Source organism: Mustelus asterias, chromosome 13 (assembly GCF_964213995.1).
Source record: "Mustelus asterias chromosome 13, sMusAst1.hap1.1, whole genome shotgun sequence".
Classification (NCBI taxonomy): domain Eukaryota; kingdom Metazoa; phylum Chordata; class Chondrichthyes; order Carcharhiniformes; family Triakidae; genus Mustelus; species Mustelus asterias.
Genome location: NC_135813.1, coordinates 14,832,650 through 14,860,598, shown reverse-complemented (window position 1 = coordinate 14,860,598; position 27,949 = coordinate 14,832,650). Strand labels below are relative to the sequence as shown.

The 27,949-nt window shown below is 42.4% G+C and overlaps 1 protein-coding gene across 1 annotated transcript in view; it reads right to left on the bottom strand.

Annotated features, from left to right (window-relative positions):
* Positions 1 to 27,949, bottom strand: part of c5 (complement component 5) — a 117,899-nt gene that overhangs the window by 49,969 nt on the left and 39,981 nt on the right. The window contains exons 15-24 of the mRNA XM_078226387.1: positions 26,666 to 26,795; positions 25,074 to 25,142; positions 23,342 to 23,539; positions 19,665 to 19,755; positions 13,759 to 13,841; positions 13,536 to 13,675; positions 12,546 to 12,776; positions 10,188 to 10,248; positions 9,999 to 10,088; positions 4,716 to 4,928 (exon numbers count right to left, since the gene is read on the bottom strand). Of these exons, the coding sequence (XP_078082513.1) occupies positions 4,716 to 4,928; positions 9,999 to 10,088; positions 10,188 to 10,248; positions 12,546 to 12,776; positions 13,536 to 13,675; positions 13,759 to 13,841; positions 19,665 to 19,755; positions 23,342 to 23,539; positions 25,074 to 25,142; positions 26,666 to 26,795 (1,306 nt within the window). The remainder of the gene's footprint in view (positions 1 to 4,715; positions 4,929 to 9,998; positions 10,089 to 10,187; positions 10,249 to 12,545; positions 12,777 to 13,535; positions 13,676 to 13,758; positions 13,842 to 19,664; positions 19,756 to 23,341; positions 23,540 to 25,073; positions 25,143 to 26,665; positions 26,796 to 27,949) is intronic.

Here is a 27,949-nt window from a genome sequence, read left to right as displayed (position 1 = left end):
AGCCAATTTGAAATTGCTGATATTTTTTCAGGCAGAGTGCGTATGGGGGCGCCTGAGAACAGGTCTAAAAGTCGGATCAGAAACACCCCCAGTTTCAATTCCACCTAGCACTTGGAATTAAAATGGTAAAATAGGGCCCACTGTATCAAAAAGCCCTCCTGGACACATCTAACAAATTGCTCTCCATCCAAGCTCTGGTTGTAAGGGAATCCCAGTCAATATGGGGGAAGTTAAAGTCACCCATCACAACTATCCAGCTTTTTTCACACCTTTTCAGTATCTGATTACACAACTGCTCCTCTGTCTGCTGCAGGCTGTTGGGAGGTCGATAGTACCCTCCCTACATTGTGATTTCAACCTTCTTATTCCTGAGCTCCACCCATAATGCCTCACTACAAGATCCCTCCAAGATCTCCTCCCTTGACACAGCTGTGAAGCTGTGATATGCTCCCTAATCAGCAATGCAATCGCCCCCCCCCCTTTTGTTTTTCCTTCTGTCCCATCTAAAACAATGATATCCTTGGAATGTTAAGCTGCCAGTCCTGTCCTTCATTTAACCATGTCTCCTTAATTGCAATAAATAACATCATAATTCCATGCAGGAACCCTTAGGGAGCAGTGACCACAATATGATAGAATTTACCCTGCAGTTTGAGAGGGAGAAGCTGGAATCAGAGGTAATGGTATTACAATTAAATAAAGGTAATTACAAAGACATGAGCTTGGATCTGGCCAGAGTTGATTGGAAAGGGAGCCTAGCAGGGAAGACAGTGGAACACCAATGACAGGAGTTTTTGGGGGCTATTCAGGAGGCACAACAGAAATTCATCCCAAGGAGGAGGAGGAAACATGCTAAGAGGAGGATGAGGCATCCATTGCTGACGAGGGAAGTCAAGGACAGCATGAAAGCAAAAGAAAAAGCATACAAAGTGGCGAGGATTAGTGGGAAGCCAGAGGATTGGGAAGCTTCATAAGCAAGCAGAGGACAACTAAAAAAGCAATAGGGGGGAGAAGATGAAATATGAGTGTAAGCTAGCTAGTAATATAAAAGAAGATAGGAAGAGTTTTTTTCAATATATAAAAGGTAAGAGAGAGGCAAAAATAGCCATTGGACCACTGGAAAATGAGGCTGGAGAAGTAATAATAGGAAACAAAGCAATGGCAGAGGAACTGAATAGTTACTTTGCATTAATCTTCACGGTGGAAGACACCAGTGGGATGCCAGAGCTCCAGGAGAATCAGGGGGCACAGGTGAGTGTAGTGGCCATCTCTAAGGAGAAGGTCTGAAGGTGGATAAATCACCTGGACCGGATGGACTATACCCCAGGGTTCTAAAAGAGATAGCTGAGGAATTAGTGGAGGCATTGGTGGTGATCTTTCAGGAATCACTGGAGCCAGGGAGGGTCCCAGAGGACTGGAAAGTAGCTAATGTAACACCGCTGTTTAAGAAGGGAAGGAGACAGCAGATGGGAAATTATAGGCCAGTTAGCCTGACTTTGGTCATTGGCAAGATTTTAGAGTCCATTATTAAAGATGAGATCGCGGAGTACTTGGAAGTGCATGATAAAATAGGACTGAGTCAGCACGGCCTCATCAAGGGGAGGTCATGTCTGACAAATCTGTTAGAGTTCTTTGAGGAGGTAACAAGGAAGTTAGATAAAGGAGAACCAGTGGATGTGATTTATTCAGATTTCCAAAAGGCCTTTGACAAGGTGCCGCATAGGAGACTGTTAAATAAGTTAAGTGCCTATGGCGTTAAAGGTAAGATCCTGGCATGGATAGAGGATTGGCTGACTGGCAGAAAGCAGAGAGTGGGGATAAAGGGGTCTTTTTCAGGATGGCAGCCAGTGACTAGTGGTGTGCCTCAGGGGTTGATGCCGGGACCACAGCTTTTCACAATATACATTAACGATTTGGAAGAAGAAACTGAAGGCACTGTTGCTAAGTTTGCAGATGATACAAATATATGTAGAGGGACAGGTAGTATTGAGAAACTGGGGGGCTGCAGAAGGACTTGGACAGGTTAGGAGAGTGGGCAAAGAAGTGACAGATGGAATACAATGTGGAAAAGTGTGAGGTTATGCACTTTGGAAGAAGGAATAGAGGCAAACACTATTTTCTAAATGGGGAAATGCTTTGGAAATCAGAAGCACAAAGGGATTTGGGATTCCTTGTTTAAGATTCTCTTAAGGTTAATATGCAGGTTCAGTCGGCAGTTAGGAAGGCAAATGCAATGTAAGCGTTCATGTCGAGAGGGCTGGAATACAAGAGCAGGGATGTACTTCTGAGGCTGTATAAGGCTCTGGTCAGAGCCCATTTGGAATATTGTGAGCAGTTTTGGGCCCCATATCTAAGGAAGGATGTGTTGGCCTTGGAAAGGATCCAGAGGAGGTTCACAAGAATGATCCCTGGAATGAAGAGCTTGTCGTATGAGGAACAGTTGAGAACTCTGGATATGTACTTGTTGGAGTTTAGAAGGATGAGGGGGATAGAGTGGAGAGGTAGAACCAGAGGGCACAACCTCAAGCTAAAGGATCAATCCTTTAAAACAGAGATGAGGAGGAATTTCTTCAGCCAGAGAGTGGTGAATCTGTGGAACTCTTTGCCGCAGAAGGCTGTGGAGGCCAGGTCATTGAGTGTCTTTGAGACAGAGATAGATAGGTTCTTGATTAATAAGAGGATCAGGGGTTATGGGGAAAATGCAGGAGAATGGGGATGAGAAAAATATTAGCCATGATTGAATGGCGGAGCAGACTTGATGGTCTGAGTGGCCTAATTCTGCTCCTATGTCTTATGGTCAGTAATCCAGGCTCTCAGTTTATCTGTCTTACATGTTAAACTTCTTGCATTGAAGCAAACACACTCCAGACCTCCAGTCCACTGAGCCCTATTGTTTCCCTCTGCCTGCTTTTACTCTGCGCTATGTTTATCTCAGTCTCACTTTTTTCCCCAGTCTCTACTTACTGACCTGTTGTTCCGGTTCCCACCCCCCTGCCACACTAGTTTAAACCCTCCCGGACAGCACTAGCAAACCTCCCGCCAAGGATATTGGTGCTCCTCCAGTTCAGATGCAACACATCCTTCTTGTACAGGTCCTACCTTCCCCAGAAGACATCCCAGTGATCCATTTGTCCAAAGCCCTCCCTCCTACACCAGCTCTTTAGCCACGTGTTCAACTGTACTATCTCCGTGTTCCAAGCCTCACTGGCATGTGGTTCGGGGAGTAATCCTGAGATTACTACCCTAGAGGTCCTGCTTTTTAGCGCCTTACCTAACTCCCTGAATTGTCTTCACAGGACCTCTTCCTGCCTATGTCATTGGTGCCAATGTGGACAATGACATCTGTTTATTTACCCTCCCGTTTTAGGATACCCTGTACCCGCTTAGAGACATCCAAGACCCTGGCAACAGCGAGGCAACACACTATCCTAGAGTCTCGTTTGCAGCTACCGAAACAGCCAGCTGTGCCTCTGACCTTCAAGTCTGCTACTACTATCACTCGCTTGGACTTAGCCCGACCCTGCTCTGCAGGGAGCAGGGAGGGAGGGAAAAACTAATGTCGCGTCTTGTGCTTAACTGCTCCTTGACACCAGTTCTTCTGCTATCCACAGTAGAGTCGAGGTGACTGTGTCGACTTCCCCCAGAATCCTCTTCTGCTACCTCTGCTGCAGCAGCTCCCAGATGCGGGATATTTGCCCCATACTAGGGTTTCTGTGGAGAAATTCATCCCAGAGGACCCAGGAAGCCCAATGACTGAAAGGTAAGTGTCTGATGGGGACTTAATCACATTAGGCCTTCTAAAAATGGCTGCAGCAGAGTTGCCACCGGTTTTACAGATAATGGCCATTAAATTTTACCCCTTATCTATCAATCTAAACAACCACAATGCGTGATGTACCTTATTTAACATATTCCCCCTCTGCCCTTTCTCCCCGATTCAAAGAAAATTGTGGAACTAAGAATAGTTGTGATTAATTGCAGATAGTTTCTCTGTAAGCCTGCAGTAATAATAGGTAAGCATCAATGTCCTTTTATCAATATCACAAGAACCTCAGCATCACTAAACATGGGGATTAAAACTGGACACTACTTCAAATAAGGATGAATGAATGTCTTAAATAACAAAAATGTAATGCTTAACTTTGTACTGTATTAACCAAGAAATGCATCTAAGAACAAAATATTATTTCCCTATAGCTACCTTGCATTTCTTATGAATGTTTAATAAATGATCATTGACTATCCCAGTTCCATATCCTGCTCTACTATATGTATCAAATATTTTTGGTGTTAAACTGCTTTGGATGTTTGTCTAGGCACTATATACATGTAAATTATCATTGTTTTTTTCTGCTTGCCTATATCTATAACATAGTTTTTACTACAGTAAATAACATTTGCCATTTATAAGCCCATTCACTTAATTTACCTTGCACACTATTAATCTTCTTATTGCCAACTTTTGTACACATTTGTGTATCATTTGTAAATTAGTGGTACAATTAATGTCCTGCCCAAGATTAGGAAGAAAATAATGAACAGAAAAGAATCCAAAATGGGATCCTGGGAAATTGCATTCACCACTCACTCTGCTACATAAGTTCAGCCCAAATCCTCCAAACTGTCAGCTATTTCTCATTAATGCCATGACAATTTTTACCTGTGCAGCCATTGGAAAAAAAATCCTGTCAGTTATAGATGAAAATATTATATACCATCTCTCATTTGTTTCTTCATGTTCAGCTGAATCTTCAAGCTGTTTGGTCCCATCGCATTCCAACTATTGGTTTTCTCCAGATAGTTATAGATGAAATAAATCGGTGCAACATTCATTAGCTCTGATTCGGCAGAGCCACAAGGCAGGTTAGTTAGTTTGTGAACTCCTTCAGGATTTAAAGCTATGGACATCGCTTCACCAATGATATCACCTGCCAGAATCCAAGACACAATACTTCAGCATAACTGACAACTAATCTAGTAAAAAAAATCAACAGCAGGTTAGTCAGCATTTTAAACAGAAAGGTAAATTGATCTTTAAAATTTAACCCATTATGAGCTATGATGAAGGGCTGCAAACAAAACGGCATACATTTCGCTTTCAGTTAAAAGTCTCCACAGTTTACAGCGGATAGGTTGGTGGTAGCGTTAACACAGCATCTTAATGCTAGCCCTAGATCTGATCAAAGACCCTGAGCTCAACAGTAACAACCTGAATGGAATGATTATACAACATAATGTAAGGTGCTAAATTGTTTCGCTGGTCCATTGTTGATGGCTTTAATCCAGGAATCAAGGTTACAGTTCATGAGATTTTGCTGCCATGACCCTGGAAACTTGTGTAATTCACAAGAATATAACACAAAGATTAAGACCAGACAGAGTCTTGAGCACTACACATCTGGTTCCACATCAGTGGAATTTACTTATAGGAGGAGCTTGCCAAAACATTTTCTACACAATCTGCTTTGGGAAACAATGATTAGGTGTGAAATGCAACAGGAAGATTATTCAATGGACATTTAAGTTTATTTTCACAGTTCTGCTCACAGACATCACATGTCAGGGTAAACAAAAAAGATACAATATATTACCAAAAAATAAGTTACTACATTGCTCTACAGAAACTATCTTCAAGCACTCCATATTATGTGGCTGCTGAAACCACAAGGTTTGATAGAGCTAGGTGTTTGTCAACATACATTTAGAAATTGACGCCATTACACCTGATGATGTCTTAATTGAGATGGTGAAGCAGAATAAGACTAAAAGTGAACCTCAGCGTGTCGGGTTGACCATTTGTACATTGAGTGTAATGCAGTGTCTGCATTGTAACATGTATGAGCTAAACTAGGCCTGAATTATATTACAGAACTTCTGTAATAACGGGCTGTAACTTCTGAGCTCCACGGTTTCATATTGGGGGAGGTACCCAAATGATGCGTTGGGGAATCCCCTTCAGAAGTTCCCAAGTAAGGTTTGAATGGCAAGTGCCCAGAAATGCACAGGGAACCACCCGGAAATGCATGTGATTCCGACTGGGTTACATTAAGTTATCCAGCAAAGATTAGAAGAATTAAAACCTGTTCTAACTTCAGAGTAACTTTTTCACAGACCCAGACCTCCATGGGAATCCTCTCGCACCCTCAAGGGACTATATCCCCAATGGGAACTCTAATCCACGGGATGCCCCAACACCCACGGAGACTCTTTCCCACCCTACCAGGCCCAACTCTCATCTTCTCCTCCCACTAAGTCCAACCCAACAGGCTCCCCCTCAAACAGGCCTGATTCTCAAACCCTAGAACCCCCTCCCTCCCACCACGGCCAGACCCAACTCAACCTGAGCCAACCTCATGCAAGGACCAACTTGAACTGATCCCCCCCCCCCCCCAAACAAGGCCTGACTCGACCCGACTGAACCCCATCCCACTGTGAGGCCCAACCTGACTTTCCTCCTCTTGAGGCCCGATCTAACCCCCTCTGCCCCCCCCCCTCCCCCCCACATAAAGGTAGTGCTGTAAAAAAATGGTTGTGGCCTCTTCCCTTCGACTGAACTGCCCTTCAACATTGGGCCCCAGGGACACAATGTACCACTTGGATTTTGTCTGGCCAGAGGCAGAAGATTGGGCAAGACAAGATGGAAAAAGGTTTCCAGTAAAAAAGCTCTGATTGCCACGACTAGGAAGTTCAGAATCTGAAACTAAGGTGGCTCTCCTTTATTTCCCCTTTAGCAAAGAAAGTGCATGCCTGTTGCTTACTGTCACACCATAATGGTACATCATAGAATGGGCTCTTATCATGTGAAACTTGTAGGTATAGCGTGTCTTAGCACTCTGGTGGCGCTCAGTTGAACACCTTTCAATGCAAGTCTGAATATTGCAATACCCTTGATTGCGGTTTGCCTCAATAAATCTTATTGCTATAAATGTCCAGTCCACATTAGACCATTCACTAAAGTTCAGCATCATTAAGAAATCTTGTCTATGAGCCTTCCATCAGCTACATCAGATGCTTACTTTTATTGTCCAATATCTGGATCTATAATAGCATGACCTGGGGGTTGTAACATTGAAATCCCATATTTTATATAATAGACACTGTAGTCTGATATATGCCCTCACGTATATATTCTCCTACCTTCTGGAAGTCAGACTTATCTACATTCTAGTAAGACAAGGCCATTTGTTTATTTTGTATGTAACATATGGATAAAAAGAATGTTTTTTTTCAGCAAACTGTAAGCTATTTGAAAACAATTCTTGTAACATAGAAAATAATGAACCATGCCATTGTATCCCTGCTTATGGGTTAAATACACTTTGCAGAGTAGCAAACTCCCTGGAACGAGTCAGCTCAACCTTAGAGAGACCTTATTCTACTATTTCCACTCTAAATTCCTGCAGGATTGTTCTGTATACCAGATGGATAGGAAGACACAGGCCTAAGCTTTGAACATCATTTCTAGTTCTTCTAGCCCAGGGTTTGGTCAGTAAAGCTACCAATGAAACCTGTTCTTGCCAGTCTAATGTTGGTTCCTGGCTGCTGTTCCCACCCTCCACCATTGGGCTTTTGCCATTGTGGGTTTGTCACAAATTATTGGCTTCTTACCCTTGAAGTGATCTTGCTGGAGGCAATGGTCTTTCATTCAAAATACCTTTAATTACATTGCTAACTATTTATGAGGTCAGAATATCAAGACATAGCTGGAGCTGCTCCTCACTCGTCTTCTCTCAGTGAGTGACATTACTGTGACATAGTCCCTTATGCACATACTCAGTAGCAATCATTAAAGTTAACCCTTTATTCAACAAGGCTTAAATGGATGAAGCCATTCCAAACTATTAAAGATGAATGTCCTAATGGGATAGCTTTTGACTTTGTGTGCAGTGTAAAATGGACTGCCAATTGGTATTCTCCTGTTTGACACTATTGCACAAATTAAAGATCTACCTCAGTAAACTACCCCAATGAATCAATATGGTGTGCACGAAACGTAGTACTGGACAGACAATTCAAGTGATTCTAATCTGTTTTGTCAGAAGCCTGTGAATGTGTGGGTTTAACCTCCAGTCTTTGTTGCTGGAGTGTTCAAATGCAGGAGTGGGTGGGTTTTTCAAGTTTGGTGGGACTGCAGCGTTGAGTGCAGCTTTGATTGCTGTGCCCAGGTGCTTCGCTTGAAGTTGATTCAGTGGAGGTTCATCAGATTCATTTCTGGGTGTTGACCTTTGAGAAGAGATTGAATAGAATGGGCCTACACTCTCAGCAGTTTATAATAATGAGGCAATCTCATTCAAACATAAGATTCTGAGAGGGCTTGAGAGGGTCGAAGGTGATAGGCAGTTTCCTCTGTCTAGAACTAGGGGGTATAGTCCCAGCATACTGAGATGAAGAGAAATTTCTTCACTCAAAGGGGTCCGAATCGGGTCACTGTCTGTGTGGAGTTTGCACATTCTCCTCGTGTCTGCGTGGGTTTCCTCCGGGTGCTCCGGTTTCCCCCCACAGTCCAAAGATGTGCGGGTTAGGTTGATTGGCCAGGTTAAAAATTGCCCCTTAGAGTCCTGGGATGTGTAGGTTGGAGGGATTAGCGGGTAAATATGTGGGGGTAGGGCCTGGGTGGGATTGTGGTCGGTGCAGACTCGATGGGCCGAATGGCCTCCTTCTGCACTGTAGGGTTTCTATGATAAGAATCTTTGAAATTCCACACCCCAGATGCTCAATTGTTGAGTAAATTTAAGGTTGAGATAGGTAGATCTTTGGACTCAAGGGGAATAATGGGATATGAAAATGGAGTTGAAGTTGAGGATCAGCCACAATCTAACTAAATGGCAAAGAAGGCTTGATGGGCTGAATAGTCAACTCCTGCTACTATTTCTTATATCCTTATAACCAATTGTGAGACATTATCTTAATATAAGTAAATGCTAAATTCCCTAAGATTTTAAGGTTATGTCTCCTTGCCCTAAACTTCCTGACTAGAAGAAAAAGTTATTTTCAGAATTATTTTCAAAATCCTGATACCGTTTCCATATATTCATGGAAATATAAATCTATTTTATATAATCTCTCCTCATAACCTAACCTCTGGAGCCTTGGAATATTCTGGTGAATCTGTGCTGCTCTCCTTCCAAGACCAGTACACAATTTCTATAATGCAATGCCCAGAACTATACACAGTACACCTGATGTGCTTTAACCAAGGCTATGTATAGCTGTAACAAAACTTTCTCCCTTTGTATTTTAGCCTTCTATTTATAAAGGCTAGCACTCCATTAATCCTTTTGGGCCATAAAATCTCTTTGGACCTCCATTGATCCTAGCTTTTCACTATTTAAGTAACACTTGGGCTATCTCCTCTAGGTCCAAAATGAATGATCTTACACTTAACTGTGTTGAAATCCATCTTCCGCAGTTTTGCTCAGTCACTGAATCCATCAATGTCTCTTTGTAATCTTATGCAACAATTACACACTACCGTTAATCTCGGTTTCATCAGCAAACTTAAATAACATAGAGTGCCATATATTCAAGTTATTAATAAATAATGAATAGTTCAGGCTCCAGCACAGATCCTTGTTATACACCACCAGTCATTTCTTCGCAATTTGAGAACATCCCAAAGCAAACTCCTAACTAGGTCAATAATTTGCTTTCAATTCATTGAAGGAGTTTGCACATCCTGTCCCCATCTGACATCTGCTTGTGGATTGTTGTAAAAAAAAATCAGGAGTGTAAAACCTGACCAATTTTCTCCCTATCCCTGACTTCTGAGGTCAACTGTAGTGCCAATATCACCTCCACCTAACTTCAATGATAACACAGAGAAGCAGTCACACCTCGGAGCTACCGAAACTCAATGATTTATCAGAAGAGCTCACATGTCAATTTTTAACAGTAAAGTTCTTTAATATTTCTATTCCATGTCTAATCAAAACAGTAGTATTACGATGATACAAGCAAATTACTGCGGATGTTGGAATCTGAAACAAAAGTAATACTACCTTGCACAGTCAACACATTCTTCGGTTTTACATTTGGGAGAATATTTAACGGTGTTTTCAGTCGAATTTCAATTCTCCTCACAGTACTGCCTAAAGGAAAATTTAAAAAAAATCAAACTTTGGTTAAGACAGTTCTCTAAACAAAGGCTTCAATTAAATATTAGGCGGGAAACTTAGTGCAAAACATACCCAAGACATTGGCTGGATCCAATATGTAGGGGAAACTTTTCTCTTTCTTAATACCTTCTGGCTGTGAACCAAAAGAGAAGTTAACAATGAAAACGAAAAATGAAAATGCAAAATGCGCTGTATTTACACAATCAAAATATACATGCAAATATTTTAATGTGAACAAAATAGCTTAAATTTCTATAGGAACAATAGATAATAGAGTGTCTATAAGACAGTGTCTCACTGAGAGATTCAGATGATATTATAAACCCTGAGTGAATCTCAAGGGAGTTTCATCATTTTAAACTCTGAGGTGAGATGTCAGCAACTATTTTTGTACTGAAAGTTATTTTCTTTAATCTTAAGTTTTTGATCAGTAGTAGCTGTGATGATGGATACCAACAGCTGCTGTGCAAAGTTTTGATACATAAGGAGCATTTGATACCTTCCCATCCCACCGGCCAATGGGCAGGGCAAGACAATAAGATCACGAGAGAGCCAAGAAATCAGGTTCGCGTCCAATTTCCTGCCTCTCAAGATCTTACTGGCATTGGTAGCTAATTGCAATATGTTAAATAGCATTTAAATATTACAAGTGAGCCTGGGACACAATCATCCGGGTTTATTTGCCTCTGTGGTCTTGCCAGTGAAGGTTCGCTCTGGCGAGGATGATGTATGGTCCCCTTCAACAGAGATTAGTTATGATGGCCTCACCAGTAGAACCGGAGGCCATTGAGGCACTACCCCCCTCTCCACCCACCCCAGGAGGTCAGGGAGAGAGGGGGTGCCCCTTGGGCAGTGCCACACTGGCACTGCCTACTAGGCACCCTGACAGTGCCCACTGGGTAGTGCCAAGGGGGCGAGGCTGAAGCCCAGGGTTAGATGGGGCAGGCCAATCGCGGGGGGACCACTGCGCACTCTGTAACAGCAATTGGTTGGGGTGGGGGGGCGGGGATCTGCTGCCTCTCTGCAACAGCAATCAGTGAGGTGAGGGGTGGGTGGTTTCAGCCACGATCGGTCTATACGGGTGATTGGCCATGAAGACCGGCTATAGCTGGGGAGGCAGTTTTCTCTGCTGCCCATAGAAGGCAGAGATCTGAGCATGCGCAATTGCACCCTCTGCTGTATCAGCTGGCTTCCAGGCAAACTATACCCTGCCCACTCGCTCTACCGGCGGAAAACTGGTTTGGCCTCATTTTTTTGACAGTCAGGTAAGATTCGATTTTTAAGTCATCCAAAAAAAGGCATGAATTTCTCCCACTTTCATGCTCATTTGGCACTTAGAATTTTTTGGTAAGATCGCCCCCTCCCCCCACCAGAGTCCAAACTGAAGAACTAATGAACTCATGACCATAGATTAAAAATGATCAACAACTGATTAATAGGCAAATAATTTAGATTACATATACTTAAAACATTGCAGCTAATTTCCTATGACACAGAGAAGTAGAGTATACAGGTGAAGCAGGGAGATAATTGGATTAGGACCTGCAGATTTAATTCAGTCCCCCTATAATGGGATATGTTGACAGATATCATGGTGGAATTCCCCGGCCATCCATGACAGTGGGATTCTCTGGTCCCCCAGCAGCACACCCCCAAATGGGGGTTTTGCGGCAGTGTGGGGTGGCATCAATGGGAAATCCCATTAACAGTTCCAGGACCAGAGAATTAGGTTCCTGTCCATGACCTCCACTCTGCTAACATCCCTTCACTGCACAATTTCTCCCATGATTTAACCATTAGTGGCATTTAGCATTTTGTCTCTTCACTCTGGAACTTCTTCCTCCATTTGTTAGATCTCTGCCTCATCTTTAAAATAAGAATAACTTTTTTTGCACAAAAGGAATTATTTTTAAAATTTATTTTTTAAAAACCATTTTCCCATCTTTCCTTTAATCACAATCTTGAAGGCCTTTCTCTATTCTAAAGGTACTATATAAATGAGTTGCTATGAGATGTTAAACCTGACAATGAGTAGAACTAATTCAACTTCAGCGACACCAGATTTACATAATTCCAATAGTGGTTACTGCATAGTGATCAGAAACCCCAACCAAGATAATAGGCAAATTGGATTGCTCCATTGTTGTCCTACAAAGGTCTGCTAAACTAGCACAGACCAAGCTGGAACCTTCCTGATCTGTATGGTTCAATGACCCCTGGATAAATTCAATAAACTATCAAAAGTATAATTTTAAATTTACAAAATCAAAGTTAACTCCATCAGTTTCTATTTGACGTTCATATCATTAAACAGGATTCATATTTTCAGTTTGTATTAAACTTTAAATCTGCTCCAGTTGATTATTTTTTAAATTTACAATTCTGTTTACAAAGATAGGGAAGATAATAAATTGAAAAATTGCAACATACCACTACAAGCAATTTGTGCACAAAAATTTCATTTCCTGAATATTGAGTTCTAAGTGTGAAATTTATGCTGTGGACACCTATTTTCAGAGGAAGTACTGTGAATGTAAATGGAAGTGCTGAGAAACCTTCCAAGGTTTTTCTTTGGCAAACAGTTTGCTGTCTTCCTTCAATGCTTGATTGAGAGCCTTTGAATAAACACGTTCCCTCTTCTGTACTCATTTGTACACAAATCTTTAAACAAAACAATGCACAATCAGTTACTAGGGCTGAACAGTGCTTTATTTTATAACTTATGCACTTAAATAGTGGCAGCGTGGCTCAGTTAGTATCACTCTGACCTATAAGGCAGAAGGCCTTAGGTTCAACTTTCACTACACTACTTTCACTATAAAGGGGGGAATTTTCCTGTCCCACCCGCCATGGGAATCATAGCAGGCGGTGGACAGACCATGCAAAGGTCTGTTGACCTCAGGTGGGATTTTCTAGTCTTGGGGCAAGCACGGCCAGAAAATCCTGCCCAAAGTGTCTGGACTGACACTTCAGTGTAAAACTGGAGGAGTCAATGATGTACAGATGATGTATTAAACCGAGCCTCTATATGCCTGTTAAGGTGGATATGAAAGATCTCATAGTACTGTTCAAAGTACATCTCTTGGGTAACATTCTTGCCTCAATCAACATCATAAAAATGAATTATCTGTTCATCTTCAGACCTTGAAGAAGAACTTGATTTGAGAAGCACTTTGGGATGCTCTGAGGACAAATAGAACATAAGAAATAGGAACAGGAGTAGGCCAGTTGGCCCTTGAGCTTGTTCCACCATTCAATAAGATCATGGTTGCTTTGACTGACTCAGAGCTTTTTGACCATGTTCTGATATTTATATAAATCAAAATACAGCAATGAATAAGCCTCGTTCAAAGTGGTACCGACAGTTGTCAACATAACATTTCAATGCATATTTCTACTAAACAATTTTTAAAGATATACCCGTGTTTTGTCCTTCTGATAATTATATACAGAAGCTCTCAGTTGCACTTGTTCACCTCGCACGACAGAATAAGGCAGCTTTGCTTTTAGAAACACATCTTGATAAACTGTCATTTTTATTGGGTCAGCAACACATACACCTGAATAGAACATGAAAAGTAAGAAGGATTTACTCTGGTGCTTAATATTGGTGAGTTCTATAGCTCTTTGGTTGTTTGCTTACCAGTCTCAGATATTCCAACTCCTTGGACTTCCCAAGTAGTCAGTGAATCAGGCAAAGTTTTTAACAGTGGCTGAGTATCTGAGCTAGACATAATAAGGACACAAAAATTATGTCAATATGTGCCACAAGTAAAATTTGAATCGCAAATTTACCATATTATTAATATTTGGAAACCACACAAAGACAACTCCTATGATTAAAAATCTAATTTATTACATAATCATCTAAAATCTGGATTTTTATTTAAATCTTGCTTCCCGTTAACAGGGCAGAAATTTTTATTTATGGACACAAAAAGGTGAAATGGAGAATACAATAATAAAACAAATGGAAAATTATCTGTGGAATAAAGACAACATTTAGCATGTTTTTGCACTGTTGATGAGTTTCGATGTTCAAATATTTGCTTTGTCTTCATCTATTCAGGATTCTTGATAGTCACTATGGACATTTATGGTAAAGGAGTAAAGAATACAAGTATATACATATATACCAACCATCTGCATTTTATACAATCTGCATTTGAACCCAGTTTCTATTTTATACTTTACTGTCAGGATGTATACAGATAGCTCCAAGTTGTTTTCCTCCAAACTGCTAAGTTTCTATACTGGGCTCCCTAGTTGAAAGTTTAGGTGTACTGCTGCTCCACAAAATTCACAATTAATGTGAACCAGCCATGGGAAAATACCAATTCAATAACTTACACCTCACAGAATAAGGCCAAAACACTTAAAACAACAAACACGCTTCACATGAGAAAGCTCTTTAATTTTTTTTTAGGTTAAACCTTAGATAATATACAGTTCTGAGTGTGCCTTTATCTACTCAACTTAGTTTTGACCACATTTTTGGTCATCTGTCCTGATACCTCCTTCTGTTGCTTCATGGCAAAAGTGCTTCATGGCAAGGAGAAGTGGCTCGATGGGTGGAGAACTGGCTTGGCCATAGGAGACAGAGGGTAGTGGTCGAAGGGTCTTTTTCCGGCTGGAGGTCTGTGACCAGTGGTGTTCCGCAGGGCTCTGTACTGGGACCTCTGCTATTTGTGATATATATAAATGATTTGGAAGAAGGTGTAACTGGTGTAATCAGCAAGTTTGCGGATGACACAAAGATGGCTGGAATTGCGGATAGCGAAGAGCATTGTCGGGCAATACAGCAGGATATAGATAGGCTGGAAAATTGGGCGGAGAGGTGGCAGATGGAATTTAATCCGGATAAATGCGAAGTGATGCATTTTGGAAGAAATAATGTAGGGAGGAGTTATACAATAAATGGCAGAGTCATCAGGAGTATAGAAACACAGAGGGACCTAGGTGTGCAAGTCCACAAATCCTTGAAGGTGGCAACACAGGTGGAGAAGGTGGTGAAGAAGGCATATGGTATGCTTGCCTTTATAGGACGGGGTATAGAGTATAAAAGCTGGAGTCTGATGATGCAGCTGTATAGAACGCTGGTTAGGCCACATTTGGAGTACTGCGTCCAGTTCTGGTCGCCGCACTACCAGAAGGACGTGGAGGCATTGGAGAGAGTGCAGAGAAGGTTTACCAGGATGTTGCCTGGTATGGAGGGTCTTAGCTATGAGGAGAGATTGGGTAGACTGGGGTTGTTCTCCTTGGAAAGACGGAGAATGAGGGGAGATCTAATAGAGGTATACAAGATTATGAAGGGTATAGATAGGGTGAACAGTGGGAAGCTTTTTCCCAGGTCGGAGGTGACGATCACGAGGGGTCACGGGCTCAAGGTGAGAGGGGCGAAGTATAACTCAGACATCAGAGGGACGTTTTTTACACAGAGGGTGGTGGGGGCCTGGAATGCGCTGCCAAGTAGGGTGGTGGAGGCAGGCACGCTGACATCGTTTAAGACTTACCTGGATAGTCACATGAGCAGCCTGGGAATGGAGGGATACAAACGATTGGTCTAGTTGGACCAAGGAGCGGCACAGGCTTGGAGGGCCGAAGGGCCTGTTTCCTGTGCTGTACTGTTCTTTGTTCTTTGTGTTCATATCAATATTGCTCTTACTATGCGCTTTGGGATGTTTTATTACATTAGAGTACAATACAAATACAAAATGTTGTTTTGCTGTTGTTCAATATCAAAGTAAATTTTAATGAATCTAAGGAGTGAACAGAAAACCTTGGTGACTGTATTTGGCCATAATACTTTATAACATGCTCCCTTATGCAATCTTCTGCACTTTTGGAGATGGTAGAATGGGGACTATACAATACTGGATCATGGGTTAGGTTGTAAACTGCCAAACACATTTATTAAAAAGTGAATGATAATTAAATGAAAGCACACATTAGATTTCCGATAGTTACAGATATAATTCTTCTATCTGGAATAATGTAATTTATACAAACAAGCCACATCTATTGTGTTAACGCCAATAATTGTATATGGCAAAAGAAGAAATCCACCTTAAGCAGATTTACTCTCCAAAAAAACTCAGAGAGACCAACTCTTTCTTATTCCCTTTCCCACCAACTTTTCCAGCTGTATCCATTTATACATTTGTGAGCAAAACAGTGAACCAATTAACTAAATCAAACACAACGGACCCTATTTTACCATTTTGATCCTAAGTGCTGGGCAGACTTGAAACTGGGAGTGTTTCAGATCTGACTTTTAGACCCGTTCTCAGGCGCCCCCATATGCACTCTGCCTGAAAAATATCAGCGATTCCGAATCGCGCTGCAGAAGCCTGTGGGCGGAGCTTAACGTGCCCGAAACCCTGCAGCTCCGATCGGCGCCTCCAACTGTGCATGAGCAGAAAAACAAATGATAGAATGTGGCAGGGGAGCCACATCGCCCCTGGGCCGGATAATGCCTCCCCTTGGCTCTCACAGACATTGCCCCACCCATAAGATTACTGACCCCCTTATCCCCCCAACCCCACGCCACCCAGACCGATCTCAGGCAGAGTGGCAGCAGACCCCCCCTTCCCCCTCACTGGTAAAGGGGGAACCGGCGTGGAGGCGGTTGTGGATTGCACTACTCGCCTCACGCCCGACTTTACCAAGTTTTCACGCCTGAAAACGGTCACAACTTGTTGGTAAAGTCGGGCCCAATGGGTGGGATTTTCTGGCCACGTTCGCCCCAAAATTGGAAAATCCCACCCAAGGTCAACAGACCTTTGCATGGTCCGTGCCCCTCCCGCTACAATTTCCGTGGTGGGCGGGTTGGGAAAATTCCACCCATGTCCATTTATAATATGTTGATTAAACCAATTAAACTAAATTACATAAATTGAGGGACACTAAAAAGAGCAGCCCCTTAAAGGGATAAGGCATCAAACAAAAACAAATCTCAAATGAAGTTCAAAACATCAAACCAATATGTGATTAAAGGGATCATAAAACACCATGGTGCCCACCAGGTGCAGAAGGCCTTGATGGTGTCAGCAGACACTGCATGTGCTCTCTCCAGGGAATATAGCCTCGGTAGCTGGGCAGACAATTGGGCTGGATGACCCTCTCAATCACCTGCTGCTTGGACCTGTTTGTGGCATGTTTAGCCAGATTCATGAGGCAGTGAAGGTGGTTCTGAGGCCCTGGTCCTTCCCCTCATTACATCAGGGGCCCACTTATATTGAGTATAACCAATTAAACTAGATTAAACAAACTAAGGGACAAATCAACAGAGCAGCCCCTTAAAGGGGTGTCACATTTCTAGGTGAGCCAATGCTCATCACTTGTTTTTAATAATGCAATTGGCTTAACAATGTAATTGCCAAAGGATGCAATTGCTGATACAAGTTGTACTAAACTTTAACATGAATTGCATTTGGCTCAAATCATTGAATACTAACTTTATGTGGCTGACTGTATGTATACTCTCTGGTATATCTATCACACCATGGCCTGAGAGGAACGACAGAAGTGGTAAAATTCGTATAGATCAAATTAAGTTTCTGTATCTAACTCAACAAGAGCTGCTATAGCAGATATATGTAAAAGACACACAGGGTACTTGTATTTTCATGGAATGAATTTGCCCTTCCTGAATCCTGCAGAGATGCAAACCATTTCCTAAGTTTGCCTTGCAGAAGTGGCTGCAGTCTCACCTGTTACACATAAAATTATTTCTTTCCATTACGGACAGAAAATTAAGCCAGAACAAACTCAGTTTCAGCCTTAGCATTTTTTCCGAAAAGATACACCAAAAAAGGCTTAGACATTTTCTGAGTGAACTCAATATTTTGCCCCAAATGTATTGTGACACAAAGACACTTAATGCCGTAACATAATAGACAAATATGCTTTATCTTTGTCATATTCCTCTCTCTACAACTTTCAGTGAGTGGTATGAGACAGTGGCAGATTCACGCTAATTTGTAAAGGACCCAGTAGAATTAGAAAGGCATCGGACAAAAGTTAATGTTAAAGTATTGAGAAAAAAGTCTACCAAAAAACAGAAATGTTGCAAGGAAAAAGCAGCAAATAAAGAAAAAGATAGAGTATCTATCAAATTGGTAGAGGAACGGAGAATTTGTTGAGAAAAACAGGCAGGATAAGTAAAAGCTTAAAGACCTAAGTGAAAGGGGAAGTTTATATTTTGGTAAAAAAATGCGAAGAACAACTCCATTTGAAAGAGGTAATGATGTATATAAAAACAAAATACTGCGGATGCTGGAATCTGAAACAAGAAGAGAAAATGCTGGAAAATCTCAGCAGCTCTGACTCGAAATGTCCAGACTCAAAATGTTGGCTCTATTCTCTCTCCAATGATGTATATGCTTTGTGTGATGTGTACACAAACGGGAACAAGATACAGAAGATTGGAGGCAAGAAGTGAAAATTGTTTGTTCATCAAAATGTTCGTGGAAAGGGTTATATCCTTAGAGAAAAGACTACAGGGACTTTGTGAAGTAAGCTGAGAGAAGTAAGTATTAGATTCTGTAAAGGGCTCACTGCAGGCAAATGAGTTATAGGAAGTTGCACTGGAACTTGAGTGTGAATCACTGAGGATCCAATGATGAGAGTTGAATCAAACAGGTCACAACTAAGAAAATGCTGTGGAAAACTAAATAAACAGTATTATTGAATTAAGTGAGGATACTCAGGTTACAACAATGGCTAAATAATGTCCCCCAATGCAGAAGGAAATCCAGGTCATATGGAGAAGAGGTAGTTAAGCCAGATGGGACAAAGACAAAGACATAAAGCGGGATTTTGAGCCTGCGTTTTGCCGTCAGTGTAAACAGTGGTGTGGGCTCAAAATCCCACAAGAGTCAGGAAATGAGATTCTTGCCGGTGAGACCTCATTTCCTCATTTTTCCCGTCCCTTGCCAGTGACGTTTTCTATTATTTGTTCGGGGACACGGGGGTTGCTGGCTGCGCCAGCATTTATTGCCCATCCCTAATTATCCTTGAACTGAGTAGTTTGCTCGGCCATTTCAGAGGGCATTAGAGTCAACCACATTGTTGTGGGTTTGGAGTCTCAGGGCAACCAGTATGGCATGGGGACCTCAAACTGGCGTTAGGCACCTTACAGCAAAGGATCTCGCATCTATTACAAAATTGGACCGTGGACAACTTTTATTTGCCTATATCAATATAATGGTTGAAGCACTTTTGACTCATAACTTGGCTTCTTGTATGCTATATTCGAGGTTTAAATGCCTGCTTTGTGCCAGAAGATGGGAAAAATTACATCTAATTTTTACACCCTATTATTTTAAAAACATGGCTGGTGCTTCCTGCTGCACCCACTATATTAATTTTTTCACTCAGGAGTGCAGCATTCTGACTCTCAGAAATGGGCTTTTCCATAGCTTTTGTGAATATTAGTTTGGTCCGTGTCCATGAGATGAAATGTATTATTGTAGCAGAATATAGATTGCAGAATCCAATTATGAATTGCATGGAAACACCTCTAAGAAAATATACTGCAGAAAATACCTCTCTTGAATTTCGTGGACCTCCCATAGCCAGCTTTCTGGAAAATAACTACGGATCTGTGGCGCCTCCATTTCAAATTGATTGTTCAATTCTAGTTTTGGGATTAAGCAAAAAGAAAGAAAAGGAGCAATTACTTGTATTTTGGAATTAGTGCATAATGACCAGAATGCTGCTTCTGCAGCCAACAGTATTCTCAAGATGTCCAAATTCAGATTCAATAGGGTACAAAGAAACTATTTCCTCTGATGGGATGACAACTGCAAGAAACACAAAGTTGTGATAGTAGGGGATTTTAATTTTCCACATATAGATTGGGACTCGCATACTGTTAAAGGTTTAGATGGGGTAGAGTTTGTAAAATGTGTTCAGGAGAATTTTCTACATCAGTATATAGAGGTGCCAACTAGAGAGGATGCGATAGTGGATCTCCTATTGGGAAATGAGTTAGGGCAGGTGATGGATGTGAGTGTGAGGGAACACTTTGGGTCCAGTGATCATAATGCCATTAGTTTCAACCTGATCATGGATAAGGATAGATCTGGTCCTCGGGTTGAAGTTCTGAACTGGAAAAAGGCCAAACTTGATGAAATGAGAAGGGATCTGGGAAGTGTGGATTGACGCAGGCTGTTCTCTGGTAAGGATGTAAATGGAAAGTGGGAGGCCTTCAAAGGAGAAATTTTGAGAGTGCAGAGTTTGTATGTTCCTGTCAGGATTAAAGGCAAAGTAAATAGGAATAAGGAACCTTGGTTCTCGAGGGAGATTGTAACACTGATTAAGAGGAAGAGAGAGTTGTATGAAATGTACAGGCAGCAAGGAACAGATCAGATGCTCGAGGAGTATAAAAAGTGCAAGAAGCTACTTAAGAGGGAAATCAGGAGGGCTAAAAGAAGACATGAGGTTGCTTTGGCAGACAGAGTGAAGGAAAATCCAAAGAGCTTCTATAGGTATGTTAGGAGCAAAAGGATAGTGAGGGATAAAATTGGTCCTCTTGAAGACCAGAGTGGTAGACTGTGTATGGAACCAAAAGAGATGGGGGAGATACTAAATGGTTTTTTTGCATCCGTATTTACTGAGGAAACAGACATGGAGTCTACGGAAATAGGGCAAACAGGTAGGGAGGTCATGGAACCTTTACAGATTAAAGGGGAGGAGGTGCTCGCTGTCTTGAGGCAAATCAGAGTGGATAAATCCCCAGGACCGGACAGGGTATTCCCACGGACCTTGAGGGAAGCTAGTGTTGAACTTGCAGGGGCCCTGGCAGACATATTTAAAATGTCAGTATTCACGGGGGAGGTGCCGGATGATTGGAGGGTGGCTCATGTTGTTCCATTGTTTAAAAAAGGTTCCAAAAGAAATCCGGGAAATTATAGGCCAGTAAGTTTGACGTCGGTGGTGGGCAAGTTATTGGAAGGTGTGATAAGGGATAGGATCTACAAATATTTGGATAGACAGGGACTTATTAGGGAGAGTCAACATGGCTTTGTGCGTGGTAGGTCATGTTTGACCAATCTATTAGAGTTTTTTGAGGAGGTTACCAGGAAAGTGGATGAAGGGAAGGCGGTGGATGTTGTCTACCTGGATTTCAGCAAGGCCTTTGACAAGGTCCCTCATGGGAGGTTAGTTAGGAAGGTTCAGTCGCTAGGTATACATGGGGAGGTAGTAAATTGGATTAGACACTGGCTCAATGGAAAAAACCAGAGAGTGGTTGTGGAGGATTGCTTCTCTGGGTGGAGGCCTGTGACTAGTGGTGTGCCGCAGGGATCGGTGTTGGGTCCATTGTTGTTTGTCATCTATGTCAATGATCTGGATGATAATGTGGTAAATTGGATCAGCAAGTTTGCTGATGATACAAAGATTGGAGGTGTAGTGGACAGTGAGGAAGGTTTTCAAAGCTTGCAGAGGGATTTGGACCAACTAGAAAAATGGGCTGAAAAATGGCAAATGGAATTTAACGCAGACAAGTGTGAGATATTGCACTTTGGAAGGACAAACCAAAGTAGAACGTACAGGGTAAATGGTAGGACTCTGAAGAGTGCAGTTGAACAGAGGGATCTGGGAATACAGGTACAGAATTCCCTAAAAGTGACGTCACAGGTGGATAGGGTCGTAAAGAGTGCCTTTGGTACATTGGCCTTTATAAATCGGAGTATCGAGTATAAAAGTTGGAGTGTTATGGTAAGGTTATATAAGGCATTGGTGAGGCCAAATTTGGAGTATTGTGTACAGTTTTGGTCACCTAGTTACAGGAACGATGTAAATAAGGTTGAAAGAGTGCAGAGAAGGTTCACAAGGATGTTGCCGGGACTTGAGAAGCTGAGTTACAGAGAGAGATTGAATAGGTTGGGACTTTATTCCCTGGAGCGTAGAAGATTGAGGGGAGATTTGATAGAGGTGTATAAGATTTTGATGGGTATAGATAGAGTGAATGCAAGCAGGCTTTTTCCGCTGAGGCTAGGGGAGAAAAGAACCAGAGGGCATGGGTTAAGGGTGAAAGGAGAAAAGTTTAAAGGGAATATTAGGGGGGGCTTCTTCACGCAGAGAGTGGTGGGAGTGTGGAATGAGCTGCCGGATAAAGTGGTAAATGCTTTTAACATTTAAGAAAACTTTTAACATTTAAGAAAAACTTGGACGGGTTCATGGATGAGAGGGGTGTGGAGGGATATGGTCCAAGTGCAGGTCAGTGGGACTAGGCAAAAAATGGTTCGGCACAGACAAGAAGGGCCAAAAGGCCTGTTTCTGAGCTGTAATTTTCTATGGTTCTATGGGAATTCATAAAAATGGGTCAAGATCTTAAAAAACAGAGCCAGGATATTTAGGAGTGAACAGGAAACATGTTTTCACACAAAGGGTGTTGGAAATCTGGAGCTTGATGTCCCAATTGTGGATGTTGCATCAATTGAAATTTCAAGGATGAGATGAATAGATTTTTGGAAGCTTATCAAGGGATGATGCGCAAGTGAATAAACAGAATTGAGGAAAAGACCAATCCACACATTCCCCACCACCAATTGCTAGGGCCTGCCTATCTGAAAGAAATTTCCAGGCCTTCAAGGACTCCTCGCTATGGAGATGCCATCAGCTTGGAGCCTCAGTCCCCTGATTGGGCTGGCTGCTCTGAGAGACAAGCCACTATCCTCAATTCGATGGCAGTCCCGGCAACAACCTGTTAATTGGTCGGAACTGGCAAAATGTTGTTCTCAGATCCCACTGCTTGGGGTCAGCTCTCACTTTCGGTTAAAGTAGTGGGACTTTTCAACATCTCAGAAAATTCAGCCCTTTCTCACTTGGCACATGGAAATGTATTTTTAAGTGTGTAATAAATGTACGTTGTTGTCCTCATCCATTCCCAATGCTCAGAGTCTTCTCTTGAAACTAATGGTTGAGATAAGAAGACTTGGAGAGAAACATGTTGGAGAGGGGAGGGGAGAGGGACTGCCTTGGGCGGTGGTCCTCCACTGGACACAGGATACCTGATCAGGAGGTAACCCCTCAGCCTGCAAGATATCAAAAACCAACAAAGTTGGGTAGGCAGCGAGCATAACACTGCTGCCGTTGCACCTGATTTAATGGCCCTTCTGCAAAGATGGGGCATAAAATACCACCCCTAGGATTAGTGGTTCATTTGCCAATTTAATTTGGTATGCAGAAAAATTCATTGTTTGTGCTTCAAGACTTACCCATTCGTCCCAGTGTCAGCTCTCTTTCAGACTTCAAGCGCAACTTATGTGCATAATGGCAGCATTCTAAAAATATACTTCTGCATGGATCAGGTAATTTGATTCTACTCGCTCGTTCAGTGCATGATTGCCTGAGAGGATAGTTTTTCATTGCATCCATACAACACTTCTGTTCAATTGGGTTTGCAAACTTGGCAACTGGCAATAAACAAAAGAAGCAAGATTGAAACCAATTGTTCCTCTGGATATTCTCACAGCCATTTCCAAAAGAAAGCAATATAAAAGAACTATTTATAGACAATAAATTGCTGATGTGGTGGTTTTGACTCTGCCCACTTGATGGAAGGAAGAAGAGCAATTAAAATCTCCCAGGGGGACATGGCCTTCAATCCTCTTCTTATAGTCTTCAATTTCAATCTGCATTGATCACTGTTACCTACATTTTCTCAAATTTTATTTGTACTTTATAGCATCAGGTCAAATTACATGATGGCTCCAGGGTAAGTGCATCATGCAGGAAGGTACTGAAATACAGAGGCCAAAAGAATCTCAGATTCAATCCCTCAACTTTACAAAGTGAGATAGTCTCAGCTATAGGGCTGCAATAGCAACAATACAATTGACTGCTAAAGGCCTCAGTCAAAACTAAGGCCTTCAACAGTGTTTCATGTATAAGACAGCTGTCTTCATCAGTGTCTTATCTCAGTGGGAATTTTTAGTCAACTGATCTTAAGATGTCTGTCTCCAAAGCAGCCTCATGGCATAATAACATGATTATGGAAAGCCAGCCTCCGAAAGCAGCCTCATGGCCTAGTCATATGACTATGGAAAGCCATATGTGTCAATCAGACTGGTTACCTTGCCTGGGCTTGCAAAATCTCACTAGCTGTCCTGGCTGGAGACAATACACGCCTTTTTAACCTGTGCTTGGCCCTCTCCCCACTCACATTGTCTGTACCTTTAAGACTTGAGTACCTGTAAAGACTCGCATTCCAACCATTATCTTGTAAATTGAGTTTGTGTCTGTATATGCCCTGTTTGTGAACACAAGTTCTCACTCACCTGATGAAGGAGCAGCGCTCCGAAAGCTTGTGCTGCCAAATAAACCTGTTGGACTTTAACTTGGTGTTGTGAGACTTTTTACTGTGCTTACCCCAGTCCAACGCCGGCATCTCCACTACATTTCAAAACCCAAACAAGTAGTTAAGTGATTGGTTGAAACTGCGGAGAGGGAAAAAGGCCATTACAAGTCCTCTCCCTCCAATAGGGCAGACATCAAGGCAGTTATCTTCTACTGGCACCACACAGTAGACTAAGAAATTAAGGTAAATAGGGTAGTAGAAGGAAAGTCCTCTGTTTACCTCGGCCTTATAACACCCAGACAGCAGGCGAGAAAGCAGTGAGAAGCGATGGTGCAGAAAAAGGGAAATTCTGATGGGCTGTGAGGAATGGTAGTTACACCACCTGAATTTTCTCTCATTCTCTATGGGATTACGAGGAGAATTCCACATTTATCTTCTAGGCTCATGTACTTAAATGAGGTACAGGAGGGCTGCCAATTCTCATTTAATTGTACCCCAATGTGAGTCAGCACATTCAGAAGAAAAAAGGATAGTAAAACCACAGTACAATTATATATAATACAATATTTGTCAACAAAACAGGAAAACACTTAATAACAACTAAAATACAAAACTGTTTATTTCGATCAGTGATTTTACAATATTCTTACTTTTCTTCCGAATTTCAACCATCACGTTCAAATCTCGCTTCGATCGCAAATTTACATCACATTTTGTATCTGTTGAAGTAAAATCGGAGCTTCAGTTGTAAGTGCAGTACATACTTCACCTGAGTGAATGATTTCACTATATTGTAAGAGCGAATGCAATAAATAATGGGCAACATTAGAAATATTTAACATTCTTAACTTAGATTGCTGTCGTTCTTATAGAAACTCATGGACAATAATTTTATGGTCACCTGCAGGCAGATTTGCAGGTTGGGGGCCCACATAATTTGCCCACTCCCAATCTTGCCATGATTTTATGGTCAGCAACAAGGCCTAACGTGGCCTGCTTACTCTCCCCCCAATTGAGGCCCTTAAATGACCAAATAGCAGTCACTTAAGAGGCACTTCCCACTCCAGCTACAATTTTACAACTGGCAGGAGCAGGTCAGTGATGGGGTGGGGTGGGGGGGGGGGGCACCCAGCAGGTTCACCTGCTTGGGTACTGGACAGGAAATCTGGGGAGGGGGGGGGGGGTGCCTCCATCATGGACCCCATTTCCAATCAGGAGCCTCCCACAAGATTCTTGCCTGGCTTTTGCACATTTTCCTAAACTCTCCTCACGCTCCACCCCAGGGCCTCCTGACCTGACTCTGGCAAGATTCCCGTAAACCTATCTTTCATCCAGCTCCAGCCATTTTGTTTACTAGGACCGGCTGAAGTCCCAGCAGTAGCCACCACTCCTGTTGGTGTTTCTGGGGCCATTTAGACGGCTGGCAACTCTGGGAGCCAGGACTTTATCCCCAGATGGGGAAGGAAGGCCCATCTCCAGCCAATTATCTCTCTCAGAGTGTTAAATGGTAATAGATCAACTTTTCAGTGTGGGAGTAAGTTCCACGCTGACTCTTTCGTTGCAGGGTGGGAATTTTGCCCATGTTTTCAGACGTGGCCCAGAGGTAGCTATATTTTTAAGGCCATTCCAGGGACTTGAGCATATAATTTATGCTGACAGTTCAATTTAGTGTGTGCTGGACTGTTGGAGGTGTTGTCTTTCAGATGATGCATAAATGGAATCCCTATCTGCCTTCTCAGAATGATATAACATATTCCATGGCACTCTTTGAAGAACAGAGGAGTTCTCCTGGTGTCCTGGCCAATATCTTCCTCCTTAATTGCACAAAAAGAGAAGCCATTACTGATTATGTGACTTCGGTTTGTGCAAATTGTTGCTGTGTTTCTCTGCATTATAACAATTCAAAAGTGCTCCTTTGGTGGTGATGCACTGTTGAATGTATGAAGTTGTGAAAGGTGCTGCACAAAAACAAACTCTTTTCTTCTTAGGTGTAGGAAATTAATTAGTCTGTGTTGTCGCAGGCAATCTCAATCAGGTTGTAGAAGACCCTCACAACCAACCTCTCTCATCCTGGGCTCAACATAGGAAAACTGGCCAGGGTTCCCACTCCTAAACACCAGTGACTCCTAATTCTATCAGTTCCAAGGCATGTAACATTCTAAATCATAAAGCTTCCCGTAGAATGTCTGTACGTCTAGTCGCAAATTATAATTATGATTTATTAATTCAACTGCATGGTTACCAGTAACTGGCAAAGCTTTAACATTGGCATTGGTCAAAAACATCAATCCAGCTCTCCTGAACACATCAGCATTATTTTTCCCTGCTCCAGCACCACATCCAAGATCGTGCTTTTCCGCATCGAGAAGTACCTGCATGAAAGATGCCAATAGTTTCATTAAACAAACATTAATTTTCCTGTATTGCATACAAAAGCAAAAAAATCTTTCATCTGGATGTTGATTATTCCGATGCTCTGCTGGCGGGACTCCCACACTCTTCCTTCCCCAAATTTAATTTTATCCAACACTCTACTTCCAGCCTTGGCTCCAGCTCCTAATTCCTTAATAAAAGCTCTAGAGATGGAGATTAATGTTGGTGACTGGAGAACTGGCGGGAGCCCCCATTGGGGTGAAGGTCCACTGGAATTAAGTGCCCAGCACTTAATTGGCCAGCGGTGGGCCTTCCCCTGGAAATCTGTTCCCTAAGAGCTGCTGGCTAATCAGAGGCCAGCAGTTCCCCATTGCTTGTCAGAACCACCAGGAGTGGTGGCTGCTGTTGGTAAAGCACCCACCAGAGGCCTAGGATCAAGAGAGTGGGTTGGGGGTCTTGGGGAGGGAGCTGCTGGCTAGGGAGTAGGGAAGTAGGAGGAAAAGGCAGGGGTCATTTATTGTCCACTTAAAGGCCTCAGTTAGCATCTGGGGTGGGGGGTGGAGGATATGCACAAATCAGCCCACCCTGTGTTGGTTGGGGGGAGAGGCATTTCCTATGCCTCTTCCCCCTCCATCTCTTTTGAAATTTTTCTTAAAACCCAAGCTTTTGGTCACCCTTCCTGATTTCACCTCTTTTAGTTTGATTTTTGTTTATTTGGGATAATATCCCTTTGAACTATCCTGTGATATTTTTCTATGTTAACAGTGCTATATAAATGTGAGTGTTGTTTTAAAGAAAGCAAGCATAGGTTGCAAATACACCACCCATACAATAAACTGTGTTGAATTTACTTACCATAGAATCATAGACTCCCTACAGTGCAGTAGGAGGCCTTTTGGCCCATCGAGTCTGCACCGACAACAATCCCACCCAGGCCCTATCCGCACACACAACCCTACGTATTTACCCTGCTAATCTACTTGACACTAAGGGGTAACTTACCATGGCCAATGAACCTAACCCACACATCTTTGGACTGTGGGAGGAAACCAGAGCACCCGGAGGAAATGTACGCAGACACGGGGAGAATGTGCAAACTCCACACAGTCACCCGAGGCCGGGTCCCTGGAGCTGTGAGGCAACAGTGCTAACC